Source organism: Watersipora subatra, chromosome 8 (assembly GCF_963576615.1).
Source record: "Watersipora subatra chromosome 8, tzWatSuba1.1, whole genome shotgun sequence".
NCBI classification, from domain to species: domain Eukaryota; kingdom Metazoa; phylum Bryozoa; class Gymnolaemata; order Cheilostomatida; family Watersiporidae; genus Watersipora; species Watersipora subatra.
In genome coordinates this window covers 51,034,199-51,059,338 of record NC_088715.1, presented here as the reverse complement: position 1 = coordinate 51,059,338, position 25,140 = coordinate 51,034,199, and the positions used below count along the sequence as shown (strand labels likewise).

The following is a 25,140-nucleotide window of genomic DNA, read 5'->3' as shown; positions in this document are numbered from 1 at the left end:
TACGGGCTATCTGTTGGTCTGAGGGCTATCCTATTAAAAATGTAAGAAATCCAGGCCAACGTCAGGCTTACCACTAGTTAGGTATAAGATGTTTGCTGGTAATAAGGATTCACATAAGTATTCTATTAGCTTTTACAACAACTTTAAATAATGAATAGTATAACTGCTAGTCATCTGTTTTAGGAATTGCCTGACTCTATCGAGCCATCCAAAGCTAAGTTCTTGTTGCAGTAAGAGGTTCTCCGGCACTATATCAGCTAAGGCTATGTGATCTTTTTATCATTTTCAAAGGTGGACTTGCCAAGTTATTAATGTTTGGCATCTATCTACAGTATTGTGATTTAGAGGATGTTAGCTACATTGGAAATAGCATAGAAGTAGCCAATAGCTCCAGGGTTGATAATCCCCCCCGGATGGCTCATCCCAAAATCACGTTTTAGTGGGGGGGGTGGTTTTCAGACCATGGAGCACTGTCAGTGAATTTGCTACTTTAGGGGGGGTTTCCACAGCCAAGCCAGTGAAAGGGTCCATGTTACATATGATTTATATGCTATAGGCCTGGTGGACATTATTTTTATAGCTTCTCAATCATATTGGATGTTTAGTAGGGCGTGGAGCCTGGGCACCCCCTAGGGAACTCCCAGTGTTTAAGGGGTGTATTTCAAATTGACCAACCAGGTGATTGGGAGGTGCAATATCCAAGTCTGGGCCTAACCATGTGGGTGTTTCTTTAAGTGTCAACCCTGTACTGGGACAACAACTGACGATAACTTTATATATGAGCTTAGTACCAAAGTAGACGAATTTGGGTGTCATACCAAAAAGTAGTCCTTACATGCAATCTGAAACTAGGTTGCGTCACCTATAGATTTGCATTTGCTTTTAAAACAAGCCTAAGGCTTATATTTATAAAAAAGGTTAAGGATTATATATCTGCTACATTTTGAAAAACACCCCAATTTGACGGCATTTTGTAACTAAATATAAATTATATCTTGCATTTGAAAATTCTCAATGTAAAGATGATATTACTGAAAAGTTGTGGTAGTTGGTGGCCTTTCAGTAGAGGACTACACACGTGTGGCTCCGCCCGACTCCTTCATACATGCCTATAACTTCTCTTCTATGAAAGAGCTTGGAAAATACCTGCAGCATCTGATAAAAGATGATGCTGCCTATAGCGTGAGTGGAGGAAAAATTATACAAGTTATATTAAAATACCACAGACTTCTAGATGCGAGTTGTGCTGAATAGCCAGTCAACCTGGAGAATCGCAAATGCGGAGGAAAAAATTGCTTTCGGTAATAATAACACAGATAAACCATGTTACAGAATTTATGATAGCACAGATATGTAGAGATGAGCTTTGCTGAATAGCTAAGAATCCTAACATATTCCTCAAGTCTCACCAACGAAATGTTGGACACAGCAGCAATGGCTGAAATCGTCCATTAATTGAAGGAGTCGATGCAGTTTCATTTTTCATAAATAATACATAACTATTAGTATCAGTTGAAAAAATCTTTTCATACTAGCTGACCTTTAGCCGACCTTCCTACAACTCATACATTCAACAAGAGGAGTCAAAGTAGTGAATGATCCAAGTATTATATTTGCAAGAAATAATAAAGAATATGTATAACTTAAATGTATATATACAGATGAAATTGAGGTGTTAGTATGCTTTGAGTCGATGTGAACGACTCGCGCATATGAATGTTGAGTCATGATAATACCAACAATGACTCACAACATTCACTAGCACTGCTAAGCCAATTTTTCAGTACTAACGATGAGTGAACATTAGTACAAACTAAGAATGTCAGTACTGACGATGAGTGTCAGTACTAATGATGAGTGTCAGTACTAACGATGAGTGCCAGTACTAATGATGAGTGTCAGTACTAACGATGAGTGTCAGTACTAATGAGTGAGCATGTGAATGCTAATGGAAAATTAATGCGCAAAAACTCCAACAATGAGTTGTCAAATGGCAGCACTAGAATAGGTGAACTAAAATAGCTAATTTGCTATCAAAGTGAAATGCTGACGCTCAATCTTTGGTGGAATATGGCTAGTAAATAAATGCTACTAACAATCGATACAAACTTATGCATTCACAGGCCGGAATTCTAAAGGCGAGCACCTAATGATTAGCCATAAATTCCTATTATGTCATGTCATAGTTTATACCGAGAGGCTTGATTGGCTATTTGTCAGCGGCAAGCTGATTGGTTAGTCATTGTTTGCACCATATACATGTAAATGGCCAGCACTAACAAAGATTGCATTTTTCGCTTTGAAAAGAGAAATTCTGAACATCTCTGTCGTTACGCTGGATCTTTGGCAGGAACCCAAATCTTTGGACCAGACTGTTCGGCAATGACCTCAGTACACCGGGCATACACATCCTTGATAGTGTCTCCCTCAACAACAGCTGTGGCAAAAGAAACAAATATGAGTGAGTATACAAACTTGGTAAAGCCAGAGAGCAAATTTTGCAAGTACCACTCAGTTGTATAGGTCTTTTTACAAGGTCTTTTTACATAAGACCTTGCTTTTTACAAGGTCTTATGTAAAAAGACCATGTAAAAAGCCATCAGTTATTCATTGAGTATAATTTACTAAATTATTCTTTCTAACTCTATCTTAATTTGGTATGTGAACCTCCAAAGCTAGAGAGTTATTCTTTCCATTGCACATATTTATTGCTAACAGCATTTAGTGAAGATTCCGTGAACCGACTTTCATCATAGAAGCCTAATCATTTAACCCTTTACAATTTACATGTACATTGATCAGATAGTAATATTACTCTTTGGCCCACTTACCGAAAACCTTCATTTAAACGCCACCTTTATTTGAACGTCACTTCTAATAGAACACCACTATCAGCGAAGTTTGAAAAATACGGTGCCACCCTTTTATTGAATGCAACCTTTATTTACCCACAACTTTGACATTCTTTGATCTTTATGAATCCATAATAGCAAGTGATCAGTAGAAAAGAGTCCACAAAATCGTACCAATGACTTGATTACATCAATAACAATTACTTATTGTATTGCACATTTATATTGGTTGCTATATGTTATTATAGTAATGATTCAACTAATTTCAAATTCCTTTATGTGACCTTTGGTGACCTTTCAAATCTCTCAGTTTCATTTATAGAAGCTTACCTAAACGAATAAAACTTTAACAAATTACAAAAAACTTATTTTTTTATTTAAAGAATTTGCTAAAAAAATTGTTGGTAAAATTTTTGGAAGCCATTTTCATTGTTGGTGAAATTTTTGGAAGCCATTTTCATCAAGTGAAATTTTGAGCACCCTTTCAACTTTTTGATATGGACTTAAGTCTTTCTATTTCGATTGGCTGACAACGCCGCCATTTTATCTAACATGGTCAGTGCTGTTTTTTGGCATGGATTTGCTTCATTCCGTGTAAATGTGTGACAATGTGTGACAAATTGTATAAAAGACCTACTGAACTTCAATAAATACCAAATATTTTTTCTACTGGTAACTATGGTAACTGAAGTCATAACAAGAGTGAGGGATTCAAAATCAGGCAAAAACTAAAATACCATTGACAATCTTTACAGCATGCTAGTGACCCAGCCATAATTTACATGTCTTATATCTGTTGTCTACTATTATTAAAAGTCGCGTAGTAAATATCTTTAATATGACTCTGTTCGCTGAAGCCATCCATTTTCGGAGGTACGGATGGTAATAGTGGACATACAATACATTTTGGACCACAATGTTACGTGATAGCCATGATGGCCGCCTTTTAGTCTTTGTTGCATGCAGTTATACACAAGCCTCCTGCTTGCTATAACTTAATCCAAATGCATTTTGGTACATTGGTAGAAAACAGCCTTGTTCCATATCTTAACGGTTGTAATACTTTGTGTGAATGAAAATGTCCATAAAATTTCTAAGTTTTGTAAGCTTTTAAAACAGCAACAAAGATTAGACAACTCCTTTAGCGGCAGGTTAACTGCTCTGTTATTAAACTTATTATATATGTGTTACTTAGGCTATGAGTAAGCGTGTCTGATCTATTTATTTATTTATACAAATTTACGCGTTTAAAATGTTAGACAAAGGATCAAATCTTGCTATAAAAAAGTGACCGGAAATTAAGCACTAGGTACCAGATTAGAACAAATGGAGTGTTTAAACTTCGAAGCACCTAAAAATACCCAGAAGGAGATAACATAATTTAAGATGGTGCTGCAAACTAGTGAGCGCTGATCATAATGGCCATCATTACAGTTCAAAAGTAATTTTAATCATTTATTTCTTTGACGAACAATGCAATTGATAATGCAAATTTATATATGCAGTAGATGCTCCTATAATGTGTACCTCCTATAACGTAAATTACAGATAACATAAAAAAGGTATGCCAAGTTTTTGCTTCATACTACAAAAAAATTCCACATAATGTAAAGTGCCAACTAGGAACAACTTCTTAAATTCGATTTGAATGGTAGCATTTCTTGCCGCACTTCTGAGAAAAAATGACATACATATAGTGTTATATCTATTATACATACAACTTCCATGCCATTCGAGTTCGGCATAATAGATGATCAGATGTGTCGACAAAACAGAGAATAGGTAGCTGCTACGCAATTGTTAATAAATACTTTGTATAAAAGGCGATCGATTGGTGCAGGCGTTACACCCTTGGTCTACCGATCCGAATGTCATGAGTTGGGAGTATCGCCGAAAATTATCTTTTATCCTAACCTTGACCTCTGGATACAGATAGATGATGAATACACCGCTCTCTTTAGAATTAAATATGTTTTTGTTTTGCTTTATTGTAGACATAAAATATTTGTCATTAGTTTTACTTTTCAGAAAAGACTTGCTGTCTGAAAAAAATTTGTTGATAATGGATGTTGAATATGTGCATTTTCCATCAACTTATTGTAAAATTGCCGCAATCATTTGCGACAAGCAGTTGATGCAAACTAATAATATTACAATTACGATACAGCCAACTAACTAAAAAAGTGAAGTCTAGTTTTTTCTTTCTGTATGGCCAAAGGGGAGAGCTTGGGAAGATCTTGGAATGGATTAGGCAATTTATATGTATTTTACTGTTCGTATAACGTAAATTCCCTATAAGGTAAACGTTCCTGGAATGAATTATTTACATGGTAGGAGCGTCTGCTGTACAAATAAATAAAACAGAAACGCTTACCCATAGCCCAAGTGATATGCCATGAGTTTAATCACGGGGTAAATAAATTGCCATTACAGAGTTGTCTAACCTTTGTTATTTTTAGAAATTTCACTGTATATAAATTTTTGCAGCAAATTCTGTTCACACAAAGTATTATAGCAGTTATACTACCTCATTATGAACCTAATGAGTAAATTATATCGAGCTGGTTTGGGGCTGACCACCAATCTTGTTCAAAGTGAGTTTATCAAAAGTTGGCGGTTTGTTCCTTTGACATTTTTAATTCGTACCCTTAACTATCTTGTCATCTAAGCTCACTCATCAACACTAAAAGCTGGTCCACGTAGTATTGCTAAATTTCGTGGTTTCCTCTCAGCGATTATTCGTCGAGTATGCACACTATGAACCAATGACATCGTTGAGGAAACACAGACGTCAGGTAACAGTGCATCTGTTAAACTTTCCCAATATTTTGCCAAGCATGCACAACAGTCAGTGCCATGCGCACTACTTCGGCGATTGTGATTGGCTGTCACGGGTTGATGATCTATGTTTCCCTTCATGATAGTTGCTGCAGGACTAGTATTTTACCGTTTCAGCGACCGCATTGTGTAATGAGAACAGTATATCATGGACAATTTGGTGATGTAAACACAGATGGGTTTGTGATAATGTGAGCTATGTTATCATATATGGTCACTGATGTATTGTGGGAATCACACCGACATACCTCGATACAGTGTGAATCAGTCTTTAGGCATACCTTACTGCAAACCGATGGTGTATTTTTAATATAGACACATGACCTCAAGGACATTGCACTACATGACCTCAAGGTCATATAGTGCAATTTATCATTGGGTGCAATGTGACCGAGAACAACCATCTAGCAAACTATGAAGGTTCTTAAAACTTGACATAACAAAAAGCCACTAAACATCTACACCAACGGCCTTCAACCACAATTGACATAGAGATGCGCTCTTATATACATGTACACCAGACTATAAATATGCATACATATGAAAACAAAGAGCAGAAATTTACCTGTAAAATATTCACTAAAATCTGCTTCCATCTTCAGCATCTTTTGATACTCTTGATTGACTTGTGCCTCTGTCAGTCTCTTGTTAACCTCCCTGCAACAGGAAATGATGAGAATTCAAATTGGCCAATACAGATCCAACCCGCAATTGACTGTATTATTAATTGGTTCGCACTCGCAATAACATGGTGGTAATAATTTGACAAACAGATTCACCTATGTTTTAAAAGACACAATGCAAAGATAAAAAAACGCCATAAAACAATTCACCTCGCCGAATAAACCTTCTGTAAAAACTAGAATCATCTATAATAATAACGCATATACATTGTAAGAGCACAGAATTGTTCTAATATGAAATGAGTATAATCTAGACTTAAAATTTACCTGATTTGATCGACGTCTTTAGGCCGAATGAATATAGCTATGGGAAAGAGATTGGCAACTTGCAGACGTTTAATAGCATTCGCACTGACATCTAGTATGCAGTGCTTGCCACTCTCTGCCACCTGTAACAAAATACACTATAATATAAGCATATCGACACACAAGATATCATGTGACACCTGCCACCTGTGACACCTGCCATAAGGAGCTGAACCATGTAGCAGAGTTTATTTTGTATGCTTTTATGCATCGATTTGGAGAGCTTGTACAATGGTAGCGATAAAAAGAATGCCCTCAAGCTAAGCAAGAACTATAAATCAGTTTCAACTTTATTCTATTGCTCTGATTGTAATCTATGATGGAAGGCATAATTACAATTAACCCTTTGGCTGGGGAAGCGACAAAAATGTCATTTATCGACTTTTATGTTGCTTTCGGTAGACGTTTAAAAAGCTGTCGCCTAGTAACGTTAAGCAAAGGATATGAACGCTAGTAAAAATTAAATATCATCAACAAGATATTAGTCGATAAATTACAATATGAAACGATTATCTGAGAGACTTTGCCTTGTGCTAAAAGCTAAAGAATTCACGCCTCCTTGGAAGAAATGGAAGTTGGAAAAACCAGTAAACATCGGCTTGATGTTCAAAACGATAAAATACAAATTTATTTGATCCTGCAATCGTTAGTGATTTTTTGTCTGATCAGAATAAAAATAATTCAGATGATAGAAGTGATGTAAACTTTTAGAACTTTTGAATATACAGAGAAAAGTGATCGTTATGGTAGCTCGCACGGTTACGATGTAGCGTTGGACTCTACCAAAAGGAATGCCTTCAAGCATTTCATACAGGGACAACTGTACATATTTGTAGCGTTTTGTAGTAGTACATAAGTAAATGAATGTACAAAATATTTTTTAATTGAAATAAATTTAAGTTGAAGCTATGCGTGTTAATAAAATACCAGTTTTATTGAACTTTCAAAAATAAATTACAATACCTTCGGGTGTTTTTGCGCGGCTTTAACCCAGCCAAAGGGTTAATAAAAGAAAAATGGATGTTACCAGCAATTTGTTTCCATCACATTTTATTGTTTTATTTTTATCTGATAAACAAACATATATTAAACAGCTCTTGTATTGTCTCATAGTCGCCCTCATCAAAAGAAAAAATAATTCATCTTTCCTGGCAGCCGAGCAAAATTATGTGTCATCACACTGATGAACAGTAATAAAAGCTACAAAAAAACTACTCAAGTAATCATTAGTGTTTCAGTTCTTGGCCTAAGACTTGACTCTCGACTTAGCGGTTTACAGTTAAAACCGCAAATTCTGCCATATAAAGATATTTCTAAACGAAATGAGCAGACGATTCTTTAAAAAGGAATGCTGGTAACTATGAACCTGCTCCTTCTGATGAACCAGGTAAAATAAATTGGCCAAAATCATTCTAAGGAAATCACGTGGTAGGTGAGATCATAGACATCGAAACACAAGGTTGCTGTGGCATTACTTTGGACACTTGAACCATAGAATATCATCGAGCATGTCAAGTTCATACTAAAATAACCACTCACCTCTCTTACAGATGACACGCTTGTTCCATATAGATTTCCATTATATTGTCCGGCTTCTATAAATTTGTGAAGCGAAATGTCGTTTTCCATTTCTTCTCGTGATGCCACGAAGTGATAGTCACGCTTGTCAATCTCATTTTCCCTTCGTTCCCTCGTTGTATCTGCGACATAAAAAGAGCTGTCCCTGTAACGGTGTCAAGAATGACTTCCTTGTATAGCAAAATTTTGTGACTACACAAAATTACTACAACGATTATATCTTTCTAGTGGGCCACGTTTAGAGTGAAAAGAAAAAATTCTAACTACTTTTTCCAGAGACTCACCAAATCGATGAAGTTTTCAACTTAGTTGAGTGTTGCCCCAATGCTGCTATACAATAATAAAACATTAATGTTAATACTGTCACAAACAAGGAGTTAACTTTGAAGATGAAATTGTCATCGCGCTGCTGTATTTTAGTTAAAGGTTGACTTGCAACAGAATTCACATTACAGCTATTTGGTATCAAAAGATTCACCATGTCTTACTCTGCTGTGTTGTAGGTGCAAAATATGTGAAAATGTGATTAAAAGCTCTTAAAAGATCAAAAACGCTCAAAAGCCGCCGTATATTGGAATCAGTTTATTTCTCTGACGTTGTCATTACATTTGGTTATTGTTTTGTCACGTGATGCTCTCACGTGAATTGAAAGGCCAATAAAAGGCTCAATATAAAACTTCTCGTAGTACTAGTTTATGACAAACACTTCGGATTTTACCGAAGACCCCGTATCAAATATAGATGATCGCTACTTTACAGTTTTGTTTCGACTTGGTCTAATCGTCTAGTCGTAATCTGATCATGTGACCCAATACTTCGCAAATAAGTTCTGCAGCACTTTTCGATTACCACAGGTGACCAACACGCTCGTCATGATTATCAGACAATGATATGTACTCCTTCAAGCTAAGGTTAAAAAATTAAATGAATTTTTACGGTAAGTTATAAGATATCAGTGCTGAAAGTGACAGCATTACAATGACGATAAAATAGACGCCTAAAAACAATAGACATGGTTTTATTGAATGCGTGAAGTATATTTGTGAAAATATTTCGACGAATGAGTTGCATGAAAGTGTAAACAGAAGCCATCTTCTACAACTACGTCCCATTTGAGCTGTTTTGGAAAGAGATTCTAAACTATGGCGGTTTTGTGATGGCAGCAATAAACTGTTCGTTTTTGAGCTTTTAAGAGCTTGTAATCACATTTCCACATATTTTGCACCTGCAACACAACAGAGTAAGACGTGGTGAATCTTTTGATACCAAATAACTGTAATGTGAAGTTTGTTGCAAGTCAACCTTTAACCATGTTAGGCACTTTTTGTACCAAGGGTTAAATATTGAGATAACCTCTGTAGTGGCTACACGCTTTGGCACATGACTTAACTTTAGAATAACACAATCTTTTGAATTGAAAACATTAATAAAAATGAATAATTTTAATTGATTTTGTTTAGAAAAATTTGTAAATATACATATAACACAAAAAATTTTGCCTAATTTGAAAGTCAATAAATGGTGCAAGAAAGCCGTTTGAAAAAATAAAAACAAGGTGATATAATCCGATTAGACTTCCTTTTAATTATTTATAGAGAAACCTTCAAACTTTACGCTAATTTAACTGAATAAACTAACAGGGTCCAATTACAAAAGTACCTGCTTCACAGCCCTCTTCAAAAAATAACCATGAAAGTGAACACAATCCATAATTTTGCAGAATGTCTCTTATAGAATGATTCAAAGCAAATGTAGAATTATCAAATGTCTATGATAAACATCGACTAATAAATCATACTTACGGGGAACACAACTACCGAACCTTTCAGGAGATTCGCTAATGAGATCATCGTTCACCTTATCTTTCAGATGACCGAGTACTATGATGGGACGCGTGTAGTTTACTAAAATGTAAAGAACTCACTTCAGCTGATGCTTTAATTGTCATAGTGTTATGATGTTATGAGTTACTATAACATCATCAAATGTAGCACTATGAACTTAACAAACGTACAATGACATCGCCAAACAATGCTATGACATCATCATAAAAAGCTATGACATCAGCATAAACTGTTTTGGCATCATCGAATAGTTGTATGACACTTCATTGTTATAAAGTCAAGCCATGATCACAGAGCCATTACATCATCAAATAATGTGCTATTTACATCAATCACTCCTGTTACAATATGAATTTGTGATTAAACACATATCTCTACTGTGCAAATATGTAGTTATCATTCCTAAATAATAGCTTGTCAGATTTACTGTGACTTTGAATAACTGTACACCGGTATGTCTTGATTATTGTAAATTTTAAGACTTGGGAGAATCTAAGTGCGTAAAAGATACGCATGAAGTGACATAGTGCCTGCAGCGAATGATAGATTTTGGGTTGATACAATAGTGACAATGTTTATAACACCCATTTGGTTGAAAAAATAAAAAAACCATAAAAAGCTTATAGAAAAACCAGACTTGAAAAGTACACAAAAAAATTAACAAAAAGCTCCTAATATAATTTTTTTGGTAACGATCTACATTTTAAAAGGTAACTCAGGCAAAACCATATATATATATAGAATTAGAATGGTATAGAACCATAGATATGGAACCATAGATATAGAACCATAAACATAGAACCCTAAATATAGAACCATACATATAGAACCATAAATATAGAACCATAGATATAGAACCATAAACATAGAACCCTAAATATAGAACCATAAATATAGAACCATAGGTATAGAACCATAGACATAGAACCATAGATATAGAACCATAGATATAGAATCATAGATATAGAACCATAGGTATAGGAGGGACGGCAGCATATTGATTTACATATCTAAATATCAGAAAGGGCAGACAACTTTTAAACTTTCATAAAGGCAGAAATCTCAACTTACAGTCCTCCTCAACCACTGTTTCATATGAGAGTATCGGCTCCTCGCTTCCTGCCAAGCATAACAATAGCTGATGTTGATGCCAGCTGATGGTAAATGGCAACGCATTTAGCATGTGTATTCACTTAAAAGTTCACTTTGTTTAAATAAGTTTTGAAATCCTCAAGGTCCTGAATGTTAGTGTTTAACTTGTATCTTTTATTGTAGCACCGACTTAGGTTTTGGACAAAACTATCAAAATCAGTTTCATGTAAATAAAATTTGTTCATAAATGTAACGGTTAGAGAAATGGTCAGATCTAAAACAATATAAATGAAGACCATAATAAGGATATTCGTGACTAATTCATTGAGCATCGAAGGTTTAGATAAACAGTCTGGTATAATATCCATGAATAACAAGACTGTATCCAGCGATGTTGTCTGATTTGCTTTGATAAAAAACTCCGAACTTAATAAAAAGCAATGAACCATGACTACCTAAACTTATACACTAAAATGTTTTCTGATCGTTTTATATTGTTGAAATGAAAGAGGAAACAATTTCGAATTTAATAAAAAACAATGAACGGCCTTTCGCAATGTAATTCATATACCTTTGTCAAATGACTACCTAAATTTATGCACTAAAATGCTGTCTGATCTTTTCATATAGCTGAAATGAGAGAGAAAACAACTCCAAATTTAATAAACAGCAATGAACAGCCTTTGTCAATGTATTTTATACACCTTCGTCAAATGACTATCTAAATTTGCCAAAAAGGAATTGAGGGATGTTTGGTGAAGTAGAACACAATATACTTTCCTGAAAATGAAACATGGTAAAAGTTGGCTAGCTGTTTATGATGTCACAAATGTATCATTATATGCATATGATCACATTTGTTCATTGTGAGATAAAAGCTCGGGGCGAATTTTGCTGAAAGCCAAAAGTTTATGATGTGATGAACTGACTATTTATTGGACAGCTGTTGTTATAACAAGTTGCATACGGTTAACACACTTTGAACACTGCAGTTAATACTACAGTACAATGAGCCTCTGCACATGCACCCATTGTTTATTAGTTGAGAGAATAGGGCTGCATTTTTAGTCGGGCTTGAATCCTATTGGTTGGGTGAAAAGTGCTGCAATTACTTATGGTTTTACTATGATATAATCACATACTTTCACAATACGAATGCCACTATACAGGTTTATACTACAGTGTATGTTGTAGTATAAAATCTGACCGATAGGATGAAAGTCTGACAAAAAATGCGAGCCTATTCTCTCAACTAATAAGTATTGGTGCGTATGCAGAAACAAAAATGCAATACAGGGGAGAAAAAGTCTCAGTTTGTCAACCTTGTTAGAAAAGCTGAGCGAATGTTCATAGCAATGAATTTTTAAACAGTTTTGTAACATTTTTGCTCAAATGTCCAAACCTCAAGGTTATATGTCTGAGACAGAAAAGGCTTACAGTTCAAACTCAAGCAAAAAGCAATCTGATGATTGCTGGCAAGAGTTCAATCAAAGCTAGATTGAATGGTAGCCATTAAATTATCTAGCCTTCTTCGCACGTAAAGAAAAGGAATGGTATAGAATAGGAGTTTTTCTTCAATTGCTTTAAGCTGACATCATTTACTCAAAGAATGAGTTTTTGATCACTCTGTTTATGAGCAAAGTACATTTTCTCTCACCAAAATCCAGTTAGGTGATTGCATGACAGAGCTCAGACAAGCCCATTACTAATTTAACATTAGATACCGTTCGTATTACCACCAGTAATCTTTTGGAGAACTGAACCAGAACCACATTGGTCAGGAGTTTTAGACCGCTAAGCCATGCCGCTTACACTAGTATTCCTGCCTTGTTGGCTATTCCTGAACACCACTTTCGAAACAAGCTCTTAATAAATCAAATTAAACCGCATTTTCATCCAAGGGAGATATCACATGATATGCGAATTCTGCCAAAAGAGGAATACAGATTTTAATGACACGGCTGGGCATAACATTTCACCAACTTAGAGTTGTTAGCTAATAATAGAAGAAACCAGAACTGGTGATAAAGCCAAGCCAGCTAAAGTCATGTGAATGTTGGAAAGACATAGAAGCCTCAGGACCCGTAGCCAGCAATCTTTAAAAGCCAGTTGATAGAAGAAAGAAAGCAAAGCAGTGGCACACATTCTACTTACGACTCTCTTCATGCATAAGGTTATCTGGGAAAGAGTCAAGCAGCCTCATTGAGCAAATAAAATGCTAGCATTAGTGCTGCATACATGTTAACAAGCATCCTGTATCTTCTATTTCCTGTCGCAGATGCTTTACCCTATTGATAACCAGCCCTCAAACGGCCTGATTGTAGCACCTCACGTGCGGTCATTCAAATAAATCTAAATGCCGAATATTTCAGAGGTAAGAAAACTCCTATTGACCAATGAATTTATGAATGCGTTCACCTTATTAACTGTGTTACTCCAACAGTGTAACTTGGATTAAATATTTTATATGAATATGATGTATGATGCTTAAAGTTTCCCAAAGCATCAAAATTTCCTAAACAGCGGTGAACGGACTGAAAGAAAAAAACTAAAGAGCAAAAAAGGAAAAAAAAAGAAAAAATTATTTAAAAATTTGCTTAGCATACATTTGATTTGAATAAGTTATGCTGCGTTTTTCTATCACCAACCTCAGCACCATCGATCATCTATGCCACCAAGTCTACACCTCTGTTTACGTATCTTTAAGGTAAAAGACTATGAAGGCCTCTCATAACTAGTTACGTCTATATTAATCTATTTTTACGTCAATCTTATAGTACATTTGTGTTAATGTTTGTGTAATTACCTGAATTATTCATTCAAGGGTGGTAGGAAGTTGTTGGACTGTAGAACGAAATAGATTACATGTACAGTATAGTTTAAAAACAAATTAGATTTCACATGTTACTGGGATGAACTAAAATCATATGCAGGGTTTCGCTGTACTACTTGCATTTAACTCATAACACTTTTTCTTCTAGTAAAACTGTGCAATCTGACGCACTTGCAAGTTGCAAGCAAACTGCTATAACTATTAACTTTGAACATTTTAAAATGAATTATTGGCTAATAAATACTTCAATAGGTTCAACGAATTCAAAACCCTTTTTAAAGAAAACACTATTCCATTTATGAATATACCAACAGCATTGGAGATCTTTCTTTCACAAGTTTTGCACAAACAAGTCGAATGTAGCATAAAACCTCTTGTTGAAAAATACATATTGTGATTCCAGCTTTTTCTATCAGAGTCATGATAATCATGTTGAGACAGCAATGAGTACAGATGCATAGACTGCTGAGAGACAACTAAAATCGAAAGCACTATTTTACTTGAACGCTTTAAGGATGATTTTCACAGTAATCGTCAGAAATCTTATTCCAAACAAAAAGATGTGTTAGGCTCAAAGTTGCCTTCTCTTTGTCCACACTAAAATGAAGATAGCTCACATAATTATCACACACCAAATGTTCTTTTATTTCAGCAGAGAAAATGTCTGAGGCAACGATAACAAATTTAATGTACACTATTTATGCTATGAAATACCAAGTGAATGATCACAGAAACATACTCTATTGTAAGGTAACATGATTAACACAAGTATAACTAGATATAGTGACTGTTTCTTTTACCTACTTCTAATATTAACTTGAGCAAATAAAACATGGAATAGTGTGCCATTATCGCTCTCAATTCCCTAAATTATGCGGTTGGCTGGCCAGTAAAATCTTACCAAAATTTCCCTTCATGAAAAAACTTATACTTTCATAATTATAAACTCAAGTTCATAACATACAAAACTGCCGAGGTAAAACCTGCTACCTAGATGAATACTTGTACAGAAATATGATCTAATGTTTGATATACTGACACACAAACTAATACTCTTATAGCCAAAATTCTGCTGATTGTGACAACATAAATTCGTCGAGCTGTAAGGCCATCCAGTGGGTAACACTTCATGACGAGTCGACATAATTGTGATTGATCAGTCGAATAAGTGATCAAAATATATTTTAACTTTTTTATAATATGAACAGGGCTTCTTTTCATGTGTGTCTAAACAGAGTAGTAATCCTCTTACTAGCTTGGCATTGAAAAGTCAAATATTAACTGTTTATGGACAGGTGTGGATAACTACTAATTACTCAATTATTAAATACCCAAAACGAATCACCAATATAAACAGCCCCATGGTTAATTTTTATTCAAAAACTTGTTTTGGTATTGGTGTGAGCTGATAGAAACCGCATTTCTTTTGGTCGTTAGTGTGTGTGTAACCGGAGTTATCATACTTAAATTGGTATATGTAGAGAAGACAACTCGAAGTCTAATGTAACTGATACGGGCACAGCTATAGGAACGCACATTAATAGAGGGTTGAGGTTGTATAACAAACAATAAAATAACTCAGGGTGCAACTACCTTGTGACCTGAAAATAACTTAAAACCACCCATTTGATCAACCCATGCACCATCCATGAAGCCACCCACCTCTGATTCGGTATTTACACCCTGTAAAATTGAGTTTCTCTATTAATATCTGCCTATTGTCTAAGTTTTGAGCTGCATTTTTATACGAAAAAGCTTGAAACAAACATAATTACTTCAAACAACCTAAAGCAGAAAATTTGAGCAGCGCACAAACGAGATGAATGTAAGATATATAATAACCACCTAATGAAGATGTACTGATATGATAATACAATAAGCCACTCTACTGTTTCTATGAGCGCTTATGGGTACGCGCTCAAACAACGCCGGCTTCAGATTGTTAAATGCAGCAGTAGCGCTAGCTTTCCGAATTTCCTGAAATCTTGCTGGTAGCTTTAGCCATTTGATGAAAAGTGGCCCGAGGTTGAGGCGATAAGCATTTGTCATTGGTGAGTCATGCAGTAAGTAGCGGCTATAAGCTGCCGAGTGTGTAAGTACTACTGCGTATGTACTGTACTTACTGTCTTCAAATAGTTCTTCAGAACTTGAGTCTTTATTTTTTTTCACAGAGAGCTTCTTGCTAAATATTCCTTTCTTTCTTTTTTCTAAAGCAAATGAAAGCATTGACTGAAGCTAACCGTGCAGAGATCAGTTCGGGACGAGTGGAGTGAGAGATCAAGATAAGTAAAAGCTAACTGGTGAATGACCTCACAGTAAACCTTCAAAGCGTGACACTTAAAACTTAACAAAAAAAGCGATGAAAGTGCTCATAAGTAACCTTAAATCGAAATAACATTATTTATGAGTTTTTATGCAAATGTCTATTAAAACTCCAGCCAACACCAAATACTTACAAAGTAATGAGATTTAAAGAACATAATTTAGTTATTAATATTTTGTGAGCGACCTATTGACCTGTGACCCTGACTTGAAGGACACAACTCAACTATTGGTCAAGCAAACTTCCAGACTATACAAAAAACATTAATGATTTGTATTACCAGTGGGTACCTATAGATGTAGAAAAGAGCAGTCATTCTTCATAAATGATGAATCAACTTGCCAAATAAAGAAATATCACTCTGGGAGTTGTCTTCTATTGACATATCATTTCGCAATGTCAGGCCAGCACAATTTATAAATAATGCTCGATGGCGGTATAGAGTTTACAATTAATTTTATATTATTTTAACCTAAGTATATTATATTTCACTAACATTAGATGAGACTTTGGCTAAACATCACTTTACCCCGTATCAAATTTGCTAGAGTTAGACTGAATTGTAGACAAGTAATAAGACAGTTACATTTAAACGGTTTGTAAAATAGATAGGAGGCTAAGAAATACTTTATGCAGCGCTAAAATAATTGTAAACAATCGTTGATAAAAATTGATATACGTGAGTTGAAAATGAATGATAAAACTTCAATTAATTTTAAAAAACTAGAAATTTGTGTGAGATCAAACATTGCTAGCCATCTGAATAAATAGCCAAAAATACAAAAAAAACAAATTCATTTCGTTGATATATATTCACTAAAGCATTACAATATTTGGCACTCAAGTGACCCAACATAAAACAAAATTAGAGAATTTCAAGGTCAGTGGTACTAGATGCCTTTTAGCGTATTAGTTTGGAGAAACATGATAAAATATGGTGGACGACAGTAAAAGGTTGCATGCTAGTTTTAATCTTGCGTAAAAGGAAAGAGGAGACAATTATTAATTTTGATACTTTTTAGCTTCCAGTAAACAATTGTTTGTGAAGTATTTGTGACCCACTCATAGAACGGCTACTTAAATATGTCTACTCTGTTCATTATGAGACTAACTGAGTAATATAAACCATTATTTGATTCTAAAACTGGAAAAAATTATTATGGAACATCCAACAATATACCAGCAATAAATAAAGCAAACATAATAAGCGTCTATTGTTTGCACAGTGCACTCACATGACACAAGGTACTTGAAGATAGATCATCATGTCCCAAAAAATTGAGATTTATGACATAGCGTATAAAGAAACCATTGATTCGGTGAACCTGCAAGTGTAAGTTTCCATCAAAAGTACTAAGACCATTCAAGAGTTTCTTGATAATGAAAAACGATATTACAAGTTGTGCCAAAACATGGACATTAGCAAACAACTGGAATCAGTGAAAAGTAGTTTTGTTGCCTCTTAAGAAAACGAGCTCATGAGCAGGTTCAATATGAATGGCTACGCATCAACAGCATACGATATCGTAACAGCGCATATGCGATACCAGCTGTAAGCCTGTCTGTTTATTTATATCTGTCAATCTATTTGCTTTGTTTCAAAAGTATTAATGAAAATACAATAATTTAACATATTACCATCTCCTGGTTGTCCATCCTTCTTTCCGCTGAATAGCACTTTCTTTAACCTTGACCTCTCCTTTCTCTCTACTCTCTGTTTGCTTGGGATTATTCCAGATGTGTCATAATTTCCAGCTGGTATTAAAACTCTACCTGTGACGATAAACAGCAAGTAAATACTTAGGAATACAGTGAAGCCAGATGAGAGTTGTCTCCTCATATAGGAAGATCAAGGATAAGCAACATCCAAGATTAGACTGAGCCCAACCTTTATGGTTAAAGAACAATGTGATAACTTGCTAAGCTAAACAAGAGTGCAATGTGAAAGCATGGTTTGGCAGCAAGATTTTCTCTCACATGATGTCAACGCTAAACGAGATCAACTAACATGCCAGGTGAGTGAGAGAGCTTTAACTGGCTTAACCCTTGTACTGGCAGATGGCCACATTGTCACCAGAAGTTTGGTCTTTATGCCTTTAGGAAGCTGAGGTTTATTATGTTGAATATCATACAAATGGCTACTGCAAACTGCTTAAAATTTTAAGATGGTATTTTAACACTATATTAAAAATACTCTGAAACTCTAGTTTATCATCATGGAAGTCGAATAGCACAGCAACAATCCGGCTGAAAACGTATTTCATCTTCATTACTACTTAAGACAAATGGCTTTCGAACAAAAGTGCTTCTTATCTTTTATAATTGAAATAAACAAATAAATAAAAATAAATAAATAAATGAAATTGAAATTCATTAAAACTATCAGTTTAAATGCAACTGTATTCTGATTGCAGTTATTATAGCACAATTGGATGGGCAGAAAAAATCTGATGCAGTATTTAATTAATTTCCTATATTTTTCACATAATTAGTTGAAAAATGCAAAAGAACTAAGTGAATAAAACAGTCAGACATGTGATGAGGTAATCGATAATAAAACAAATACAGAATTATAGGAGTTGTCTACCTTGCCACCATTCATCGTCTGAGGCATTGGTTACGTGCAGAATATCTCCGTACTTGAAAGCCAGTCCTATGCTGGGTAAACCTGAGTCCTTGGTTGGATCATAGTCAAATAGAGCTCTGCAAGTTAGAGGTTTAAATACAGATGCCTCAAGGGAGATAAATCTTACCGAGGCAAATAACAATAAAGATAACAGTGGCAAACTGTTGCAGCATGTTAAGGCAAACACATTATGTGTGTATATATATATATATATATTTATATATATATATATATATATATATATATATATATATATATATATATATATATATATATATATGTATGTATATGTATATATGTATATGTACATGTATATATATATATAAATTTATAAATCGCAGTGTTAGTTATTTGTCGATTGGTCATTTGTAATTTGTGTGTCCAGTTATATCGATACAGTTTTAGGCACACAATTTGAATCGCACTGGATTTGAACATGGAATGCCTAGCCATTCTATCCCTTAGGGCCGAGGCCAAGCGTCTACATTGCTACACAATGGAATAATTGTAGTCATACTAATTACATTAATTAAAGTACGCACTCTTAAAGCGCTTGGAAAAATACTATTGGTTACATTCTTACTAACACGCTTGAACATCATGATTACATGAGAGATCAATACCCGTGAAATGACGATTATTAAGATGGCTTCAGACACGGCTCTTATTATAGTAAAGACTTGGACTAGCTTAAGTTACCAGCTTAAGTTACTCCAATTCATTGAGTAATTATTTTATTCCCCATGCGACGCCGGGCATTTAACTAGTCTTTACTATAATAAGGTTTGTCTGTCTTTCCGTCTATCTGAAACCACGGCTATAAGTTGAGAACAAAATTGCGTTGTACAATATTCGAACACACAACATCCCGCTTTGCCACCCGGAGCGATACTACCTGCGCCAATCATTCACCTTCTGCCGTACTAGAATTAATAGGCACATACTTATTCTCTGTGTTTCATTGGCACACTTAACAATCTCTCGCATCACATCAGACTGCCAGAGTACTAGTTTCAATAAAAGTAGAGAACAGGGCCAATTTATAACATCATAAAGAGGAAGGAAATGACATCATGATGTGGAATTGAAAAGATGGATTTTAAAGCAGCCGGACAAAGTGAAAATGCCGAAAAATGAAGTGAAAAAGGTTTATATATATTGACACAAAGAGTCAACAAGTACTGAAACCACATAAAATTTTGATTTACTTTGCAGGGCATTTCAAGTCTGTGAGTCAACCCTCTTAGACGTGACAAGTGCTCAAGAGAATATGACAACAAGAATGATGACTGGACCTTCAAACACGACAAGCCTGTCTAGTCGAGAGACTGTATCCTGATTATCAGACAGGATTCACCGATTGCAAACCTTTCTGAACTCCTGAGTCACTTACAGAGTGTGACCAGCTAACTCCGAACTTGAAAACAAAGAGACTAGAGTGGAGAAAAACGCAATAGAATAATAAAACTCTGCGTTCATCATCAGCTCATCCCGAGCATATGTCAGCCAGGCGTCAGCTCATGAATCAAGTAATGAATACATGCATGATTAACTGAGCCTTAGAGTCAAATTTCCATGTTTCGGTATGCTCATTCTCCTAAACTACAAGCATGGGTGGTTCAATTTTCAAGAGAACATAGAATTAACCCAATAAAAGATTTCAACAATCATACGATTGATAATGACACTAGTGAGAACAACATTTTTAGCCATTTCTAATACAATCTCAAATATCAATTTAAACCAAGCCATAGAAGATTTCGTCAAAAAGTATCAGTATTTTTTATCATTTGCGATTGTTTTTGACATTTGAGGTGATCAAACAGCAAGGATGTTTCAGGATTAAAATCGACAAAACTTGATCGCGGTTTAAATGCTCAGACTCAAGCGACAGCACGATTATGAAGTCTATAGTTGTGCCTCGGCAAAGAGACCAATAGAATAGAGACCCGCAACACTCCAACTCAAACACAACAGCCGATATCAATAACAAGAGAGACAGGCAACCATGCTCTAGTGACATCATTTCAGCCTGTATTTTTTTTCTGAGCCATTTAACCGCAAGCAAGTTTGGTCACCTTTTATCTTGAAACATCTTGGCAGCCAGATGTTTCCAGAAACAATCACCAGCAATAAAAAATACTAAGATTTCCTGATAAAATCTACTGCAATGTTGTGTATGTTCAACTTTAACCCCTATGAGCTCCTGCTATGACCCAAACAAAAATCTTGCGCGCGTGAAAAGTGCGGTTGCCAGTGTTAAATCGTGCATGTAAAACGCAAAGCATAAAGCTATTCAAAACAGATTCTCCGTGATTGTACGAGGAGCTATTTCTGCTACTGAACAGACAAGTGTTTTAATTAGTCATGGCAGCTCTGTTCACATTCTCGCATCCCAATACGAGTCAAGAGCAGACAACTCAAAACCGGTGTTAATGATATTACTGGTAGCAACAAACGAATATTTATGTAAGACTACCAGGTGCGATAAAGATATACCTGTCAATGATTGCGGGTGTGTAAAGAGGGCACCCTCAATACTTATAGAAAAATTTGATCTAGTCTAAGCCAGAGGCTCATGCTCACTGTTCAATCTGTCTCACCTTAAATCTCACCGATAAGGAAGGATAACTTCTATAAAGCAATGACGCCGGCGATCAATGTTCGCCGGTGTCGTTGCTATCTAAAAGTAATCGTGGTCTACGGTGTTGCTAAACCATTGAGTATGCTCAGGCTCTATACGAATTGGTGTAAACCTGCTCACAACTGATCCTTAGCACCTCTCAACATCTAAATACGGAATGATGAGAACCTGCCAACTCGGAGTGATTTATTCAGACTCTAAGTTCTGGTGTGATTTATGCGAGGCACATCCTTTTGATTGAAGCAGTGCAGTATCAACTATTTTAAAAACTTTAAAACTACCTTCAGGCCAAGGTCTAACACTTTATACGTCAACAATCACTAAAAATCCTTTAGGGTCTTTGCAAAATGAGGTCCAGCAATCTGTGGCAAAGATAGCACTTTCAACCTTGACCCCTGTTGCTCTTGAGTGCTTAAATGTAATTTGCTACCAAACTCACTTGACTGTGACCGACTAGCCCCATTGTGGTAGGATTGGATATTTTGAGACCAATCTAACATCATTAGTTTCTCGAGACCAATCAATCTCACTCCGTCTCCATGCTATTACAAGCAATGGCTACTTTCTCTGATTAAACATGCACTGGGCATTTTAACAGCAATGAAGTTTTGTCAACTCTGAAGGCAAAGATACTGACATAATACATGCGCTATATAGCCGACTGGTCACATCATTTCGGCATGTATTTTTCTTCTGAGCATTTCAATCGCGACCAAGTTTTGTCGATTTTAATCTTGAAACATCTTGGCAGTCAGATCAGCAAAAACATCAAAAGCAATCGCAAATGATAGAAAAGTACTGATACTTTCTGAGAAAATCTACTAAATTTTATGCAAGTTCATATTTAAGAACAATAAAAGGGCAGTGGTGTTTACAACTTTGGTCAAAGCGGGATAACTCCCTCAACTCTCTTGGCTCAGCTAGCATACCGTGTTGTTATGATTCAGGATTTACGAATAGGGAAAATGACAAAACGAGTCAATCTGCGGCCATTTTGGTGTCAATTATAAGGTTGTAGGCTGCATTTCATATTGGGATCCAAATTTTGTTGCCTCACAAGAAAGAGCATGGAGTTACAAACATTTACGAAAAATCATGTCAATATAGTTCCTGTAATAAATAGTGCATACATCTATGAAGATAATTCTATTGTACTTTGCTATACATTATATAGGAAGCAAGCTTTAGAGTGAAGTGTTGACAAACACAGGTTCTGGCCATGCTCTAGTACATCACAACTATTCCAACACTCCAGCCACATCCTCTGGTATGTCAGAGTTAATAGCTATAAATACGACACCAAAATGACAGCTGCAGCAGGTACCTCCAGCAAAGACAGAGGAAAGGAACTTAGCAATTATGCCAAGAACGTGGTTGTCGATAATAACAAACATCGACTCAACCGCATTGGACCAGATAAAGACCGTCTGCAGAAAGCTGGAGGCTGCAAATTAAGCTACTAACAGGGTAACTTGGTGATCTAACGACAGAACAACTATAGATTTATATCGATGCATAGAAGTACTGTAACAATAATACACAGATGTCTACATGTATATTCTAGATATATAGCGAGTTTGCAGAGCAGATGCTGTATGTGATCAGTAACAGAGAGTAAATACAAGTTTTCTAACTCACAACGCAATGTAATCTCAATTCACCGGGCAATGGAGTGGTATATTGCTTATTGACTTTTCTGAAGAATCTTGCCATGTCAACAGGATGATACAAACAATATGAATTCTGACAGGAGACTAGACATATATGCTTCACATTACATAATTATTGACTATCTAATATCCGGCATCTATCACATACTGAAATGTATTGTGATTAGTACCGATGTCTAGCCACTACGATCAGACTTAATAACGGTTTCAACTACGACCCGGCAGCATCTTGCTGCCTCAATTTCATACGACTACGCAGTTTAGATCAATAAGCAATGAAAATCGATCGTTTCAAAATTCCTCGAGCACCATGTGAAAATACTAAATTCACACAAGAAGAAATAGACCTACAGCTATTGTGAATGATCATAATTAGGTCAATCTTCAGCAAGATTGACCTAATTTTAGCAAGATCAATATTGCTAAAACATGGAATTGGTCCACAGCACATTATAAGGTTGATCTGTTTTAATCAGCTCCGGAATGTCTCCCAGTATTGACGAAGGTCAAGGTAATAACAGCAGCAACCATGACATAACCCGTCAAGGCAGAGAACAACAACCCATCAAGGTAGAGAAGATGGATTTTGAAAATATCAGAACGCGAGGTTGTGATGTTGTTCATTTAGTTTTTAATTTACACCAAAAACATTTTGTAACCTACAATTTCCAATCACGATATTTCTCGATTTACAGCGTTACAGCTACTTGTTTGCAACTTTGGAATCAAACTTTCAAGCACGACTTTTAACATGACAATATATTTTTTTACTGATCAATCTCCCAAACTATATTGTAACGACAGCATTGGTTAAATTTCTACCAATTTTTCTTCAGGATTGATCTCAACACATGGCTATTTTTGACCGGCCTTAAAATGTATCGACCTTAAAGTGGCTGATAAAGAAATATAATGTGGAGTCATAGAGCTAATTGGCAATAGAGCCGTGTCACTGACCTGACATGTAGTGTCCTCATCTGAGTGGTGGTCAAACTACTGGACTTCTTGTTGGCCATGCTGAGTTCAAGCACCCGGTCACCAAAATCATGGTACTCTTCGGGCCGATACTGGACGAGCAGGTCGACTGTTTCTCCTGAGTGTTTGAGAATGTTGGCAGACTCTTCGTGGGTTGCTACAAACGGATAGAATCGGAGGTAATACAAACACCGAACTAGCCAGCTCGCCTTTAGTCAATAGAATAGATCCTTAACTGGAGGAAAGATGAGTATATGAAAGTAGGAAGTAGACAACAATAACGAGAGTAGGAGTAAAAGGAAAAGTCATTGATGTCTTATCTCTAGTCACCTGAGATGAAACAGCATAATTAGGAGTATTCAGTGATATGATACAGCAGAACTAGCTACATAACATTCTCCAAGATACTCAGTCACACAGGGTTGTCTCCACCACACCGCAGGTTAGCCTCTATCTATATAGCGGGTTGCCTTTACTCAGCCTTTCCGTTGGAATGTTTCGTGAAGTGATGAAGTGTTTTTTAAAGCTATTCTAAGTAAATGGTTTGCTTTTAAAAGCTTATTTACAGACAAGCTGATCCCATGGCTTATTTTTAGCACAACCTGTTGTTCAGAATGATAACATTCCTGATTATTAACACTGCGCCTTCTATGTGGGATCATCAGCATACTATTTGCAGTTTAGCATTTCAAATAACTAACATGCAAGAACTTACTGTACTTCAACCTACATAAGCATGACCTACTACGGACCTATTTATATAAATACAACTTACCATGACCTATCTCCATAAGCAAGACCTACTACAACCTATCTACATAAGTACAACCTACCATGCCCTATCTACATAGGCATGACCTACTACGACCTATTTAC

The 25,140-nt window shown here is 35.7% G+C and overlaps 1 protein-coding gene across 5 annotated transcripts in view; it reads right to left on the bottom strand.

The window, feature by feature from the left end:
- LOC137401473 (disks large homolog 1-like) overlaps positions 1-25,140 on the bottom strand; it is a 234,559-nt gene that overhangs the window by 176,947 nt on the left and 32,472 nt on the right. For 3 of the 5 annotated variants that reach the window (XM_068087832.1, XM_068087834.1, XM_068087836.1), the window contains 11 exons: positions 24,247-24,421; positions 18,937-19,052; positions 17,988-18,122; positions 16,150-16,233; positions 13,348-13,371; positions 11,173-11,220; positions 10,060-10,161; positions 8,219-8,379; positions 6,641-6,762; positions 6,256-6,347; positions 2,027-2,437 (listed from right to left, as the gene is read on the bottom strand). In XM_068087832.1, coding sequence (XP_067943933.1) covers positions 2,331-2,437; positions 6,256-6,347; positions 6,641-6,762; positions 8,219-8,379; positions 10,060-10,161; positions 11,173-11,220; positions 13,348-13,371; positions 16,150-16,233; positions 17,988-18,122; positions 18,937-19,052; positions 24,247-24,421 — 1,166 coding nt within the window. In that variant the 3' untranslated portion in view covers positions 2,027-2,330. Of the gene's footprint in view, positions 1-2,026; positions 2,438-6,255; positions 6,348-6,640; positions 6,763-8,218; positions 8,380-10,059; positions 10,162-11,172; positions 11,221-13,347; positions 13,372-16,149; positions 16,234-17,987; positions 18,123-18,936; positions 19,053-24,246; positions 24,422-25,140 lie in introns of those variants that run through there. The other 2 variants (XM_068087833.1, XR_010979338.1) reach the window with 2 other exon arrangements.